Below are 17147 nucleotides of genomic sequence, written 5' to 3'. Positions count from 1 at the left end.
CTAAACACAAGGGTGTCCTCAGCCAGCATTGAAAATTATACACAGGGGAGATGGTATGCTGGTTTTAGGCTGCGTTAGCAGTCTCACAAAAAAAGTAGCTGTCCCTATGTCTGCCTTCCCCAACCTGGTGCCATCCAGATGTTTTGAATTACAACTGCCATCAGCTCCAGCCATCATGATACAAGTTGCATGATGGGAGTTTCAGTCCCGACATCGGGAGAGCATAAGGCTAAGGAAGGCTGCTCCCTATTATAATAAAAGGTATTTAAAGAGAACATCTGTGCAATGGGTAGTTATGACAATAATTGTTGTGCATTCAAAAGGGGAACTATTGTTATAGCATCTGTCTTCACCCAGCCAGTGAAAAAAAGAAACACACAGCAATGTAGCAAGAAATAAAACTTTAATAAAGAAGTTAAATTTGTCTGGCTCTTTGCCCTGTTCAGTACTCTGTTCTATATTTAGAGTCCAGTTCTATATATAGAATCCAGCAGTGTTAGCAGAAGATGTGCAAAACTTTACGGAAGAAGTTCCTAAATTCAGTGTTGAAGACAGTGTAGATGATGGGGTTGAGGGCGCTGTTGACATAGCCCAGCCATGTCACAATGCTGGTTACTTCACTGGGGATGGTGCAGGAGTCACACAGAGCTCTGGTTATGTGGACCACAAAGAAAGGAGTCCAGCAGAAAAGGAAAGCACCTGTGACAGACAGAGAGAGAAGGACAAATAAACAGATTTCTGATTGCTGCAGGCTCCCCATGAAACCAGGAGTCATTTACTTAAATCTTGAAATCTCTGTGCCTCAGTTTCTCTGATGTAGAGAAGCTGAGCTGTCCAAGAGTAAGCTCAGTTGGCAACCCAGAAAGGCTTAGTGGCTGTACAATATGAGATGGTGTCACAAGTATACTGATGACACCAGAGCTATTTCTCTGTAACATCTGGATCAGTGTCTGGATCCAATGTTGGGCTAGATGAGGGTCAAAAAGCTGAGTCTTAATCTTGACAAGACAGAGGGTGTCTGTGAGTGAGTGGTTTCCATGTCTGAGAGATAGGTCAATTACCTACTTTAGATGGGTTTGTGCTCACTCTGCAGGAGCAGGTCCATAATCTAGGGGTCCTTCTGGATCTATCTTTGTCACTTGAGGCCCAAGGAAAGGAGGAGTGGGGAGGAGTGCTCAGCCTCAACACTTGTCCCCAGCTTCATAAACCATGGTTTATAAAGCACTGAATGATCATCTGAACCAGGACTGTATCTTAGATGGAAGGGGCTGAGTCGTTTACTCATCCAGGTGTTGATAACCAAGGCATGGAGGGACAATGTGACCAGATTACCATATTCAATATGGAACAGAGCTCTTGTCTTTTTACAGAAGGGAGAATTTCAACTGATGTAATCACCCTTTTGTACCAGGCAGTACCAGGCGGGACCTGTCCTGCATTGAATCTGCCAACTCTACACTGTACTCTTCCACTGTTGAGAGATGTTGAAGGCTGAAAGGATCAGCATGGAGGTGGCTTGCAAAGTATAGGGCTGACAACTTGTGGTGTGGTTCTCAAGCTTGGAAACCCTATGCAAAGGATTGTGGCAGGTGGATGGGGCAGCCATATTGACATTATGTGACTAACAGTGCCCCACCCACTTGTCAAAGTTGGCTCATGGGGTCAAAAAAGTTCACCACCTTGGTTTATGGTATACACTGCAGGGCTTCATAAGAGAGCCATTGTGGCAGATCATGAAATCTTCATCTAACCCCTGTGTTTAGTCTGAGTGCTCTTCATCAGACAGTACTCTTTACTGCTCAACAGGAGGGAAGCTGGTTAATGCCACAGAAAGCCTGTGATTTTAGTCCTACAATTAGCAGAAAAGCCTCCAGAGAGGCAAATTATTGGGGAGGGGGAAGCCCTTAAGCCACTGAAGAGCCCTTAAGCCATGAAGAGAAAGAAAAAGATTTTACAGTCTCAAGGGTCCATTATATGACCGTTTTAGTTTGACCTGAACAAAGCTGATCACAGAACAACGCATCATCACTCCTGGTACTAAAAAAAGGGAGGCTTCAGACACAGTTTCGCTCTCTCACTATTTCAAAAGTTTGACAATAATGGGTCCCATCACCACTCCCCCCCCCACTCCACACTCTTGCCCATCTGGTGAAATTTCACCTGAACTGAAAGGTGCTATAGCATTTCTCATTAAAAGCCCCCATTAGAATGAAATACCATTAAAATGTTCCCAACAGAATGTCTAAGGCAAGGCTGGAGAACCTTTGGCCCTCAAAAATCATGGCCAATGGTACTGGTTTGCAAAATCTAGTCTACCCTCAGAATCTAGGCTTTCCGATCACAGAATTTAAATGCTCCACTGCCTCAATGCACAGCCTTATGTGTGCAGCAAAGCAAACAATGTATGCAGCTTTCGGGCCCTTTCTCTGTACAGAACTGTTCCCTTCAATGAAGTGAACAATGCAGCCTTTATAGGTGGGGGAGCTCCATTTGGGTGCCAAACGGAGCCCCATACATACAGAATTCTTAACAAATCAAGTTGCTTCTCTGTAGGTAGTTGGACATTTGGCCAACTAAGGATTTCTCAGCAGTTCTTTTCTTCTTTGTCAGATAAGCAGGTGGAGCGGTTCCCCTGCTCCTAACCACGGCTGGGGATTTCTGTGTGACCTGAATGGAGCAAGAGATCCTAGCAGCCATTCATGGAAGAGCCAAGGTATGCACATCTGTTCAGAAACAAAATGTCATACAAAGATGGGATCCCCGATTCCTTTCTCTTGTCAGAGACTAGTGCTCCAAAACTTGAAGGGGGAGTCTGGATAGATCCCAGAGGGGATGAATCATGCAAGAAATTAAGCATGACTGGCATATGTGAAACAGCTCCCTGCAGAAAAAATCCTGTTACTTACTGCTCAAATTATAGCAACGAAGTTATGCTGTGCACTGCCCAATCAAGCAGGCCAAAGGAGGAGTTCTAATAGGACCGGTGGTGGCTGGTAACATTTTCTCTTGGAGGGCTGTAATTTTTAACCTTGCTGTCTTTATCACAGTAGGACTTGTACAGCACTTATTTAGGAAAGTGTGCCATTACACATGTGCAAAGTGCTACTATTTTTGAATTCATGTATTGATTACACCTACACATCCATTACCAAAAAACGAAACATACACAGGTAGTTTTCCTCTCCACAAGAATCAGTTTAACTTTTTGTTATACAAAACACTTTTTTCTTTAAATTAAAAGAACAAAGTATAAGTATTCAAATCAATAAACAAAAAATTGTTTTATTTGAGCCAGGTCACATCAGAGTATAGCAGAACCTACTAGTAGTGCATGGCTCAGTCCTGAAAATGTGAAGTAATAACCTCTGCTCATATGCAGAGTACATCACACCAGGCTAATCCTAATCAGCCCTGTTATGTCTGACATTATGGAGAATATCTTCCATGTCTGGAGTAATATCCAGACAGGCACGGATCCCAGGCTTTTCATTTTAGAAATCACTTACAAAATTCACCCAAAAGCAAGCTAGAAATAATAGCACCAACATTTTCCTCCATTCCTTTGCACTGAAAATATTCTGAACTAAAATTAGGGAAGGAGTTTGTTGGAAGCAGATCCACACACCTTTTCTGGAAATACTCTGGAAAATATTCTGGAATTACAATTGGCTCAGATCAACCTGCCTTGTTCTACCCAGCTTTTAATGAATGGATGCAGGGAAATGGTTAATACAGATTTTGTTGCAATACTTACACAAGCCATCCACTATTTCCCTTCTTAATTCCCCAATTCACAAAAATAAATGCAAAATCATTAAGTTAAAAATATATATTTATTAAAGAGACTCACTGTTTGTTTCCTTGCTCTCCCTCAGAAGGTCACACAAAAAATCTCAAAGTAGGAAACACTCCCTGTTGCTTCTCTGGTTACTAGTGAGAAGATCTGTCTTTTGGGAAAACACCTCTGAGCACGCTCAGAATCAATTTATGATTCTGATATAGGCTAAGGCTACCACATAGGGCTGTTCTTGTAGTCCTGACTCCACCCTAATTTGCTGTACTTCCTCTGCTGCACAGGCCTCATAACAGATGGAATGGGAGCCTTCCTTAGTAGGGCTGACAAGCAGGCAGGCTTAGCAGGGACTTCTTTGTCATAGCTACAAAGCTGTCATTTTGGATTAGGATTGGCAGAGTAGTGCTGAGAACCGATTGGTCAGAGAACAGGAGACTGACAGAAATGCCTTCACAAGCCTTTGTAAGTTCAAGAAATTATAAAGTGTGTGTAGAACAGGAAAGATTGTACAGCTTGGAGAATTTGGGGGGAATTTTTTTTAAATGCCTGACTTTGTCATTAGAAGGGCTGTACTCCAGTACCCCTAGTGGACCAGCCTCCACTGAATAGCAGCAAAAAGTGTGCCATATCCTTCTTCCAAATCTTCAGACAGGAGGAAGATTCAGCCTAGGGCTGAGCTGGATTTTTGTAGGTAAACATTGTCATGTGAAAAATGGAGTTTCAGGAGACCGGAAATATTCTCTGAAAGGCCCACAGAACCTTTCCTTTTTGCCTAGTTTACACATAAACTATGGTGTATTAAATTATGGTTCATTAAAACATGACTTAGTTTGTATGAAAACCCTGCCCAGTGGCTAAACCATAGCTTGCTTTATGTCAAAAAACCATGATCTGAAGCCATGATTCATTGTTGATTTATGAACATTGGTTTGTTTTAATTATAGCTTGGTGTTACATGTGAACCCAGCATCTTTCCTTAACTTTTTTTTTATATCTCACTTCAGACACTCACCCAAGCAACAGAGAAAATGGCAAGAACAGCTGGAAAACAAGCCAAACTTTAGAGAAACAAGGTATGGTTTGTTTGAACTTTGTTGAACAACTTGTGATTAACTTGGGGTTTGCTAAAACTTACCATGGTTTAACTATTTGGAAAGGGGAGAGGTAATCAAGTTGTACTGCAAAGGAATATTGTGAACTCCCAAGTGCAGCTGATCCCAGTGGGTTTTGCAGTGAGCACTGATTAGTGCTTATCCAGTGTTGCTGAATGGAACCAATCCCAGCAGGACTTGCACGTGGTGCCAATTTAAAAAGACACCAAATGTTCCCACTTGCTAAGGAACAATCGAGAGGACACCTTAAGGCTCCTGATTGTTCCTTGGCAGTTGTGAGTTTACCTGCCCCACCCTGATGTCATATTTATTTATTTTTATTTAGAGCACTTATATCCTACCTTTTTCTCCAAGGAGCTCAAGGTGGCATACTTGCTTCTCTCCCTCTTCATTTAATCCCCACAACAACCCTGTGAGGTAGGTTAGGGGTGACAGGCTGAAGGCCACCCAGTGAGCTTCATGGCTGAGTGGGTATTTGAAACCTGGTCTCCAAGGTCCTAGTCCAACACTCTTAACCACTACACCACATTGGCATCAGATGTTGAGCAGATGGATGTGGCTTGGGGAAAATGGCCTTGCAGGTCAAATTAGGACCTCTTTCAGGCCTAATTTAGCCCATGGGCCAGAGGTTCCCCATGCCTGGGCTAGAACACAAATTAGAAAACGTCTGAGAATTCTATACAGACCATAATCCGACTCAAATTGCAATGGGATAGATTATCTGCACTTGGGGAAACTGCACAACTATTCCATTAAGTTTAAAAAGTCAGGTTTCCCAAGCTATGAATAGGATGAAAAGAGTGATAAGTTTTTGTTAATGATCTCATACAGATGCCCTGAAACAAGTGAGGAAACAGAGAGTGGATAATTCTACAGGGAGTACCCAGTCTGGAAGTAGCCATTGCTAAGACACTATCTTGCAGTCTCCTCCTATTCAAAATGGTGAGAACTGCTAACCCAACATATAGGGTTGAGACAAGGACTATTAAGAACTTTGACCAATTGGAAGAGCAACCCAGACTATAGGAAGCAGTATAATTTAAGATGGCCTAAATTAAACCAGAGTAAATGACCCCTATTCCAAACCCCTTTCAGAAGTAGGGCTGACTGGCAAAGGGAAAACAGGCCTTTAAAACAGAGTTTGGCTTACACCACCCTGTTCCACAGTGTCTCTTCTGCTGGGTTGCTAGATCATGTGACTGAGCTGAAAGGCATTTGGAACAGAGGTAAGTCTCCCCTGCCATGCCCCTTTTGGGGGACTTACTCTAGCCATGGCTGACCTGGCTTCAGCTGAGCCAGGATGGAGGTCTTATCCCATTGTACCTCCAGCTGAACCAGGATGAGGGACTTCAGCCAGCTCAGCCTGAGACTTGCCTATTCCAACCCCCCCCCTCATCTGGGTGGATCTTGGGTTTGGATTGCTCCATAAAAGTATTTAATCCAGAGCTTTATTTGAGACTCAGCCCTTCAGTAAATGGTCATAAAAAACCCCAAAAATCACTTTGAGCACATGCAGATATATTCTCTTACAGTTAACCATTACACATTTGGATTAGCAATATGGGCTTTCAGGTCAGAGGATGTGATTTTCTGGTGGCTTTGAGACCATGGGCCTCCCCATTTAGGAAGTAAAAACTGGCTTGGTTTAATATCAAATTATCGTAAAACTGATGATAACATGCTGAGTAAATTCTAATTGTGCTTATAAAATTATTATTATGCATTGTCTGTTTTTCCTTCTTTTTTATTCTTTTTTCTCTTCTTTGTTAAATTTGCTTTTTTTTTTTTTACAATAATTTTTATTCAAATTTTCATAAAACATAGAAAACAAAATCATAAAACATTCAAAGACAAAAAACAAAACAAAACAAAAATGATTAAACAAAAAAAAAATAAAATGTTGACTTCCCATTTGTCACATATCAAATCAGTTATAGGTCTACAATATATAACAATCCTGTCTCTTAAATCATATTATAAAATCACTTTCCTCCAGTAGTTATCTTAATTAATCATCAAATCTCATAAACATTACTTTATTCTTTCCACAAAAAGTCAAAGAGAGGTTTCAATTCTTTAAGAAATATATCTATCAATTTTTCTCCAAATAAACATGTCAATTAATCCATCTCGTTAATAATTATAATAATCTTATTGTCATAACCATAGTCCAAATAAACATTTCGATTAATCCATCTCATCAGAATCTGTTAGGTCCAATAATTTCAATAGCCATTATTCCATTATCCCTATTAGTTCCATCTTCCATCTTCAATAGTCCTGTTAAGTCCAGTAATTTCAGTGTCCAATCTTCCATTATCAGTATTCCATAATAATCTTGCTGTTGTAGCCATAGTCATATAATAAGAGTCTGATGGGAATTTCCTCTATCCCAAATATTTTCTTGCCATCCATTCTGAATAAGTTGCTGAAATACTGTTGTAAAGTCATATCTGTGTTCTTCTTTTTTACAAAATGCACTGGCTCATCTCTTAAGAGTTTTTCCATTGTCACATGGCTGCAGTTAATTCCATAGATTTTCTCTATATCAAGCTCCATCACATCATTCCAGTCCAGAAGATTATCCAAGCCATTGATAACTTTATCTCTAATATCTTCATTAATTTCTTCAGAGATAACGTTAAATTCCAAACAGTAGATTTTATTTCTAAAATCCATAAACTCCAGATCTTTTTCCAATTCCACATTTGTTCCAATCTCCAGGGCTTGTATCTTCCCTTTATTTTTTCTTTTCTCATCTCTGATCTCATTCTCCTCTCTCACAGGATCCCCTATTTCTTTAAGCTCCTGCGTCATTTTGCTCAGTTCAATTTTCAGCTCCTTACTACCCTGTCGCAGGGTTTGTTTCGTTATCTCAATCTCATCCATTATTTTCTGAAACATAATTACTTCCAGATTCTCAGCCACTTTCTTGATTGCCATTTTTAAAACCACGAAAACAAAGCAAAACAAAAATAAAGAAGAACCACTTCTTATTTCAGCAACAATTGGGTTAATATTCCAGGCTTGATGACATCACAGTATAAACAGAGCAACCTGCCTTATCTCTCTATGTTCAAGAATGCAAAACAAATTTAGTTCCCAGCATCAAAACAGTTAGTGGCGTCGTGAAGAAGCAGATTCGTCAAAATAAAATAGACCAAAAAGAGAATAGTCCCAGACAATATAATATTCCTCGGAATAGAAATCAGGAATAGAAATCCCTCTTCTGTTTATTATCTTTAGAATGCACTTCCAGGACAGCTTTTTGCGACAGAAACAGAGATAAGCTGTTAATTTCGTGAATAACAGAGAAGAGCTATATCTCACCCAGAAGTTGTCCAAAGCCGATCAATCTGACAAATCTCCTTTTGCTGCAACAATTTAAACCAAGTAAAAAAAATAATAGAAAGAAGGGTGCTTGCCTGTTAGTCCGTTCTCTCTTTAAAGAAAAGATAAACGTATCGCTTAAGCAGATAGAGCTTGTTAGGAAGTCCGTCCGGCATTGTTGGCTGGACCTTATCTCATAAATTAATGAAATCCAGTCCTCCCAACAAAAACAGGCTTTTGAGGTTGATCTCTACGTTTCTCCCTGCCCGGGAGAAATTTCATCAGTCAAAAAAAAAATGTTCTGACTGATTTATATCTGAATAAGCTTCTTTTGAGGCGGGAGCCCGTCCCAAAAGCAGGCACAAGCGAAGTCACCCTTCCCGGAAGTCCCTCACCCTTCCCGGAAGTCCTCTTCTTTGTTAAATTTGCAAATAAAAAATTATAAAGAAAAGCTTATACTTTTTGTTAAATTTGCAAATAATTTTTTTATAAAGAAAAGCTTATACTTTTGAAGAAAGCTTGTGTGGATTGTTATACAGTGAAATCTGTATGGGTTTGCAAAGCACCCAAGATAACTGATTTGGGAACAGCAAGTTCCTTTGTTTGTCTCAGGAAAAGAGGTTAACTAACCACCAAAAATCAAACAAGTGGGATTGCTATCTTTTTTAAACAGTTTCATGAAAAGCAAAAATACAATGTGCCATGTTTCCTCAGCATGAAGCTGTGGCAGTGGAGGCAGTTTTGCCTCCTCACTTTCTGCCTGCCATACACCTGTTAGATGCACAGAGTTTTTCTCGGGGGAGAGGGGTGGAAGTATGGTATCCTACAGCCAAAATTAGCAAAAGTATGTGTTTGCAGTGGTGGCTGGTGTCCATTCGAACTGGTGAGGCAGATGGCAGGGAGACTAGCAGGAGATGGAGCCAGAGCCAATGACAGACAGAGGCACTCCCTGACTGGTTGTCAGTAAGACAGAAGGCAGGTGGGAGTTGGCTCGAAGGCAGTCTGTGATTGGTGAGGAACTGACTCATTCGCCCTAATCAATGGACCAGCCTCCACAATGTGTTTGTGTGTGTGTTTATGAAGAGAGACATAGAAAGTGCTCAGTCTGCCATGGGTGCTTAAATAACCTACAGCCAATCCCACCCTTTTGTGTAGCCAGCCAGCTATCAGTCCTGTAAGGTAAAGAGACACAACATGAAGAATCAAAACAGGCAGATCTGTTTGCCGCCCTGGGCTCGTGCTGGAAGGGTGGGATATAAATCAAATTATAAATAAATAAAATAAATGGAGATGCCTCATTTAGTCGCAGCCTATATCCCATTCCTGTTAACAGGAGGCTCCTAAAGTCTTTCTACCCCTGTCTTTAACCAGTCTGGTGATTCTCAATTGTGTTAAATAACCACTAAATGCTGCACACTCACCAACCACAACCGGCAGCACCTTCATAGCCTTCCTCTCCCTGCCATTGATTTTTGCCTGCTTCCTTCTGAGTCCTCCATTTGGTGGATATCTGAGGTGTGGGTAGGACACAGTCTGAATGCCATTGGTTACGTAGTCCCTGGGTAAAGAGCACTCGGAGTGGGTATATAGGCTGCGTTCCTCCAGCTTGACCTCAGCCTGGTTCCTCTCAATGATGGGCGGTGGACAATACAGTGGCCCATTGCCCAAGTAGATGCTGCTCTTCAGCTTGGCCTTCCGAGCCTCCTCCCAACGCCTAAGTTCCTGGAACATTGCACAGTAAAGGAACAGCATGACAGGGCAAGGAATGAAGAAAGAGCAGATGGAAGAGTACACAATATAGTTGTTATCCTCCAGCTGACACAACATAGGGTCCCGGTCTGGAACATTGTTGAGGCCAAAGATGACTGGGGAGGCAACAGCAAAAGCAAAGATCCAGGTGGTGGAGATGAGGATCAGCTGCCGCAGGTCAATTTGCCGCCGGTTGTACTTCAGTGGGATGGAGACAGCAATGAACCTAGAGGACAAAGAACAGGATGAAGCTGGGAGGATCCTCATGGAGTGGATGACTTAGAGCCTCTCAGATTCTTTGACAGGGGTAGCCAATGTGGTGCCCTCTGATGCTGTTGAACTCTAATTCCCATCATCCCTGACGGCCATTGGCCATGTTGGGTGGGGCTAATGGGAGTTCAACAACATCTGGAAGGCATCACATTGGCTATCTCTATGAAATCCAACAATAATCTATGAATTATTAAAGCTGATTGTGCTTAGCACATTCCATGTGATTGGGAACAAACTTTCTTGAATGGATCAAAGCTACAGGTTGGACTATTGACATTGGGTTTTTTTTAAAACAAACACCATCATGTGCTGAACTAATTCATAATATGCATGAAGGAATGAATCCAGAATCATTTGATAAAACTTTTTTTCAAGTGGATTGTGATGTTCCTATATTAATGTATATATGGTAAGTGTTGTTGTTTTAGAAGATACATGGTAAGTGGAGTGAAAGAGGGGGAGTGAATGGGCAGTAGAATGTGAGATGATTGGCTGAGTGTTTAAAATGGCTGAATGTATAAAAGGAAGAGTGAGAGTGGAATGGGGGGGAGAAGAGAAAGAGTGGATTGCTTGGTGGGGTTTGAGAGAGTTGTTTACCAGGAGGGAGGTGAAGTTCGGATTAGTATTGAGTAAAACCATATGCTTATGTGCCTTAAGAAGAAATCTTGTTAATCTTGTTAGCTTTGTTATCTGTAATAAATACTTAATTTGGTTTACCAAAGGCCTGATCCTTGGCTGGGGTTTCACAGACCAGAAGGGAGGGTAAGGTAATGACCAAGGCTGAAGGGGAACTGTAACAAATGGTGGCAGCGGTGAAGAGAATAACAATACCAGTATTCAGAGTCTCTGGGAATACTAGTATTGGGACGTTACTGGTGGTTGCCTAGCAGGGGGATCTGTTGAGATCTGTGCTAGAGCGGATAGGTAAACCATAAGAGAGTGCGGTCCGGACTGGTGGAGTCCCTGGTGGTGCCTAGAGACAGGCAGTAACCACGAGCAGGTAGGAACCTGACAGGGAGAGCCAGGGAAGGACGCACCACATGGATCACCGTATAAAATTAAATACCATCCTTTTAGCTGGACCAAATAATACTGGGAAACCTGCATTTATCAATGACCTCAAACAATTTCTGAACAAAGTGCATTTATTTACAGACCAGTTATATACCAATTCAACAAAATTGCTCCTTTCCAATATTTAGACAGGAAGTTTGTGGCCCACAGTTTGCTAGACCTAATACAGACAGATGCAGGCTCAACACGAGCTTGGTTGACAGCCAGAAGTCTAGCAGCAGTTCTACGGAACAAAGGTTTTTTGCTTCCACAGGACCCAAATTCCTTCTCTTCGTTTGTGAAATCTGTGGAAGAGACATTAAGTGGTCAACTGTATCAAATCAGGTAGCACACCTGACACCAGCAACCAAGTATACAGGATCAGGTGTCAGCATCAGGGTATCAGAGGGGACCCTACTGGGTAGATCACTGGCCTTTAACTGATGAGTTGGTACCCACTGCTGGAACATAGCCTAATCTGCAGAGGGTTGCAACAGCAGCACTACCACCATACAAATATGTATGTATGTACATGTGTGTGTGTTCACGCCCAAATACATACTTGGGTTAAAGATGAGTCCTGGATCTGAAAAGGCTGAAGACTACTGGTGTAGACAGTCCTAGCTGTACCAAGTTCAGAATACACAGTGGCAGAACTCCAGAACATTTTGACCAGTCCAGATGAGCCAGAGGACTTGAACATGCTCCAAAATACACCGGAGCTACACTTGGGGCAAAAAGGTTTTCAATTTGAAAGTGAATGCCAAATCCAACAAAAAGTGATGGGGAAGTTTATACCTGCCTGAGAATTCCTATTATTTATTTATTTATTGCACTTGTATACCGCCCGATAGCTGAAGCTCTCTGGGCGGTTTACAGCAATCAAAAACAAATATACAATTTAAAAACATATTTTAAAAACAATTTAAAACACAATTTTAAAATTCAAAACAATATAAAAACAATCTAAAAACACATGCTAAAATGCCTGCGAGAAGAGGAAAGTCTTGACCTGGCGCCAAAAAGATAACAGTGTTGGCGCCAGGCGCACCTCGTCAGGAAGATCATTCCATAATTTGGGGGCCACCACTGAGAAGGCCCTCTCCCTTGTTGCCACCCTCCGAGCTTCCCTTGGAGTAGGCACCCGGAGGAGGGCCTTGGATGTTGAGCGCAGTGTGCAGGTGGGTTAGTATCGGGAGAGGTGTTCCATCAGGTATTGTGGTCCCAAGCCATGTAAGGCTTTATAGGTCAAAACCAGCACCTTGAATCGAGCTCGGAAACATACAGGCAGCCAATGCAAGCGGGCTAGAATCGGTTTTATATGTTCGGACCGTCTGGTCCCTGTTACCAATCTGGCCGCTGCATTTTGCACAAGCTGCAGTTTCCGAACCATCTTCAAAGGCAGCCCCACGTAGAGTGCACTGCAGTAATCTAATTTGGAGGTTACCAGAGCATGGACAACTGAAGCCAGGTTATCCCTGTCCAGATAGGGGCGTACCTGGGCCACCAACCGAAGTTGGTAGAAGACACTCCATGCCACTGAGGCTACCTGAGCCTCAAGTGACAGAGATGGTTCTAGGAGAACCCCAAGCTACGGACCTGCTCCTTCAGGGGGAGTGCAACCCCATCCAGAACAGGTTGGACATCCACCATCCGGTCAGAAGAACCACCCACTAACAGCATCTCAGTCTTGTCTATTAGTCTATTAAAGAAGATGAATGCAATTATCCAAGTTTTTTGCTGTAGAAGTATGACTGAATTTAGTATCAATACTTTGAGATCTGTGTAAGTTAGTTATGAGAACTACATGTATTCTGTTGGTACTTATAATTCATCCAAAGGTGGTATGTATCAAAACTCTATTCTTATGGGATGGTAAGTTATTCCAAATGTCCTCTGGAGCCCCACTATAATCAGAGATAGAGAGAAAGAAAGCGAGAGAGAGAATGTAATAGAAATACAATTTGAAGCTGTTCAATGGTGGGATGTGAACAGATGAATGTGTGGTGGACAGGAATCTAATGAAGCTGAGAAATCCCAACAACTGCAAGCCAAAATGGGTGGAGGTGCTTACCGATCCACACTGATTGCACAAAGGTTGAAAATGGAAGCTGTGCACAGCATCACATCCATGGTCATCAAGGCATCACACAAGCCTGTGCTCAAGGACCACACACCTCCCTGAAACTGAAGATAGAAAGAGCATCAGCTGAAAGTGTATTTCCACAGCACCAGCCATATTTAAATGCATCCCCATATCCTTTGTACTTCACAACCCTAAACAGATTCTAAACTTGCCTCTGCTACTTTTCCCTGAGAAGGTCCTCCTCAATGGCTGACTAAAGGGTTGCCAGGATGCAACCAGGAGATCAGAGCTTTAGTTTTAAAACCACCCACAAAGTGAGAAGTTGATCCTGCACATTCCTTCCTTGGCCCTTTCATGCAACCTTCCATGCCTGCTGCCCATCATGCCTGCAGTCCTGGTTAATATAAGTAGGTAAAGGAAGGGATGGATGAAAAGAACAAGAGAAAAAGGCAAAGAGAAGCCATTGCTATGTTATTTCCCACTTGAACAGGAGCTATAAAGCTGTAAAGCAGATCTCCAGGTTGCATACCATGTGGCAAAATGCAACCTTGCCTTGGGATTAGGGATGGAATAATCTGTCAGTTTTGGTTCTCAGTTTCTCATTATTCTAATCTTAAATTCGATTCTCCTCATTTCTGCAGCAATTTACAGATATTTTTTAAAAAACCTCATGAAAATTCTTCAGCATTTTAGTGCAAATTTCTTCTAATAAATACATTTTTGTATGCAGTTTTGACTAATGTACATATTTTTGCAAGCAATTTATCCTAATATAATGAATGTTTATGTTATTTTCACCAATATATTCATTTTGTGCACACTTCCCCCTAATATATACATTTTTGTAAACACTGCTTGGCTAGAGAACCCCATTGCAAAATTCAGATAAATGTGAACTTCGACAGATAGCTCTGTTTTGGTTCTCATATCACTTTGGAAGTGCAGAGTAGATAAATTCAGGTTTAAATGTGAATTGAATCAAACTTCTCCCCCATTCCTACTTGGGACATAAACTACTATATATCTCAATTCCTTTGAGTCAGAATGAGGGAGATTTGCACAGAGAAAGTGTCTGCACAGGAAGCCACTGATACACTTGAGTGCAGAGACAGTCTCATCCATTCACTTTTAACAAACCCCCCCCGCAACCGCACAAAACTTCCTTTGTAACCAAGTAACCAACGGTGAGCTCCAAAGCACCACCACTTGTTAGGATAACAGCATCCCAGAATCTTCCTTTGTCACCTTAATGTGTTTTAATAGATCTCAAACATGGCTGGGAAATCTGGGATTGTCCCAGAAAGAAAATAAACCACAAAACCCTTGTGCTAATGTCAACTAATCCTTGTTCTGCTCTTACTGTATGTCTCCCCCCATGATGACGTTAGCACAGGTGGATTATTCACACCTCACAGGTGGCAGCTGCATTATCCCTTAACTTTCAACCTAACTTCAGGGTCAGACTAAAAATTCAAAATGGACTGCCTTCAAGTCGATCCCGACTTATGGCGACCCTATGAATAGGGTTTTCACGGTAAGCGGTATTCAGAGGGGGTTTACCATTGCCTCCCTCTGAGGCTAGTCCTCCCCAGCTGGCTAGGGCCTGTTCAGCTTGCCACAGCTGCACAAGCCAGCCCCTTCCTTGTCCGCAACTGCCAGCTGGGGGACAACTGGGCTCCTTGGGACTATGCAGCTTGCCCACGGCTGCACAGATGGCAGGGCACGTAACCCCTGAGCCACTCACTGTGAGGGTGCTGGCCCTTGACATCCAGGAGACACGAGTGGGGATTTGGACTCACAGACTCTGGACTCCCAGCCAGGCTCTCCTCCCCACTGTGCTATACCAGCTGTTAGGGTCAGAATAGGGGAATATTAATGTTGCCTCATCCAAAGAGATGAGGAGATAAGGTTTTGCACAGCCTCATTAATTGCCAAAGCATTAGCAGGGAACACAAGAGACCCCATATTCACTACATGCACGAATACCTGACTAGAATGCACAGGTTTCTATCAAATTAAAAGATTTCATGAAGCCAAGACAAAAGCATGTTTCTGTTAACATTGCTTTTACTTGTTTCATTATGTAAATAATTGTTTTAAAAATTATCTTTTTAGAGAAAGTGTCTATGTAGAAGTATTCCAAGGAATGGAAAACTCTCCTTTACTTCACTGGTAAATCCATAATCTATGGCAGCCTTCCTCAACCTGGTGCCCTCCAGATGCGTTGGAGTGCAACTCCTCATTAGCCCCATCCAGCACAACAATGCTGGCTGGGGCAGATGGGAGATGCAGCAGACCACAACATCTAGAAAGCAGCAGGTTGGAAAAGCTTGTTCTGTGGGAGGTAGTAACTGTGTGCTTGATAGCCTTGAACATGTGCTGCTCTCTTTCTTCCTGTCCGGACAAAAGAGATATGTTCTGCTCTAAGTAGGCCTCACCAACTTATTTATTTATTTATTTATTAAATTTATATCCCGCTCTTCCTTCCAGAAGAAGCCCAGGACGGCAAACAAGAACACTAAAAGCACTTTAAAACATCTTAAAAAGACTAAAACATATTAAAACAAAACATCTTTAACAATATGTTTAAAAAACATCTTAAAAAACAATTCTAGCAGATGGGATAAGGCCTCTATTTAAAAGGCTCATTGAAAGAAGAAGGTCTTCAATAGGCTCCAAAAAGGTAACAGAGATGGTGCCTGTCTAATATTTAAGGGGAGCAAATTCCAAAGGTTAGGTGCTACAACACTAAAGGTTTGCTTACTATGTTGTGAAGAGTGGACCTCCTGATAAGATCTGCAGGAGACTCTCAGCTGCAGGGCACAGTGATCGACTGGGTATGTAAGGGGTAAGATGATCTTTCAGGTATCTTGGTTCCAAGCTGTTATAGGGCTTTGTATATCAAAACTAGAACCTTGGATTTGGCCCAGAAGCTAATGGGCAGCCAATGCAATTCTTTCAGCAGTGGGGTGACATGCTGGTGATACCCTGCCCCAGTGAACAGTCACACTGCCACATTTTGCATCAGCTGCAGCTTCCTTCAGGCTGCAATCATATTCCTACTTACCTGGGAGGAGCAATCCTCCTAAACCAAGTGGGACTTACTTTTCTGAATAGATATCCATAGGACAGAGCTATTAGCAGTGTATCAACCTGTTGGCATATTGTTGTCTGGTGTGCTGGCTAGCTAGCGTGCTGAGTCTGGACACGGGAAGCACCGAGCTGAAATTCCAGCTCAGCAAAGGAAAGTTCTTGTTCTGTCTCTCTCCCTCTCTAACTCTAACCTACTTCAGGTTAATTACCTTGGTACCGATACTTTTGTTGTAAACGGATTTTAACAGGCAAGCATCCTTCTTTCTATTTTTATCATCTGGTTTAAATTGTTGCAGCAAAAAGAGATTTGTCAATGAATCAGCTATAAAGAATCCCTGGGTGAGTTATAACTCTTCTCTTTCATTCACGAAATTAAGGAGGAAAGAAATTGAAAAAGCTTATCTTTGTTATTATTGTAAAAAGCTGGCCTGGAATTTGTGCATTTTAAAGATACAAACGGATGAGGGATTTCTATTCCGAGGAGAAAAAAAATAAATAAATCTGATTTATGAACTTTTGGAGTATCATATGTCTGGGACTATTTTTTTTGGTCTATTTCATTTTGACGAATCTGCTAAAAGTGCTTTTGAGGTAGCTTTTGAAGCTGGCTTTGGAAATTTTCTAAAATTCTAATAGTAAGAGCGGGCATTGGAATAGC

At 41.9% G+C, this 17147-nt stretch overlaps 1 protein-coding gene across 1 annotated transcript in view; it reads right to left on the bottom strand.

Annotated features, from left to right (window-relative positions):
• Nucleotides 1–432: 432 nt before the first annotated feature.
• DRD4 (dopamine receptor D4) overlaps nt 433–17147 on the bottom strand; it is a 39442-nt gene continuing 22727 nt past the window's right edge. Inside the window, exons 2-4 of the mRNA XM_061613084.1 lie at nt 13385–13497; nt 9657–10210; nt 433–699 (exon numbers count right to left, since the gene is read on the bottom strand). Of these exons, the coding sequence (XP_061469068.1) occupies nt 497–699; nt 9657–10210; nt 13385–13497 (870 nt within the window). The 3' untranslated portion in view covers nt 433–496. The remainder of the gene's footprint in view (nt 700–9656; nt 10211–13384; nt 13498–17147) is intronic.

Source organism: Rhineura floridana, chromosome 2 (assembly GCF_030035675.1).
Source record: "Rhineura floridana isolate rRhiFlo1 chromosome 2, rRhiFlo1.hap2, whole genome shotgun sequence".
Lineage (NCBI taxonomy): Eukaryota > Metazoa > Chordata > Lepidosauria > Squamata > Rhineuridae > Rhineura > Rhineura floridana.
The sequence above is the reverse complement of the archived record's forward strand: the minus strand, read 5'-3'. Positions and strand labels throughout refer to the sequence as shown.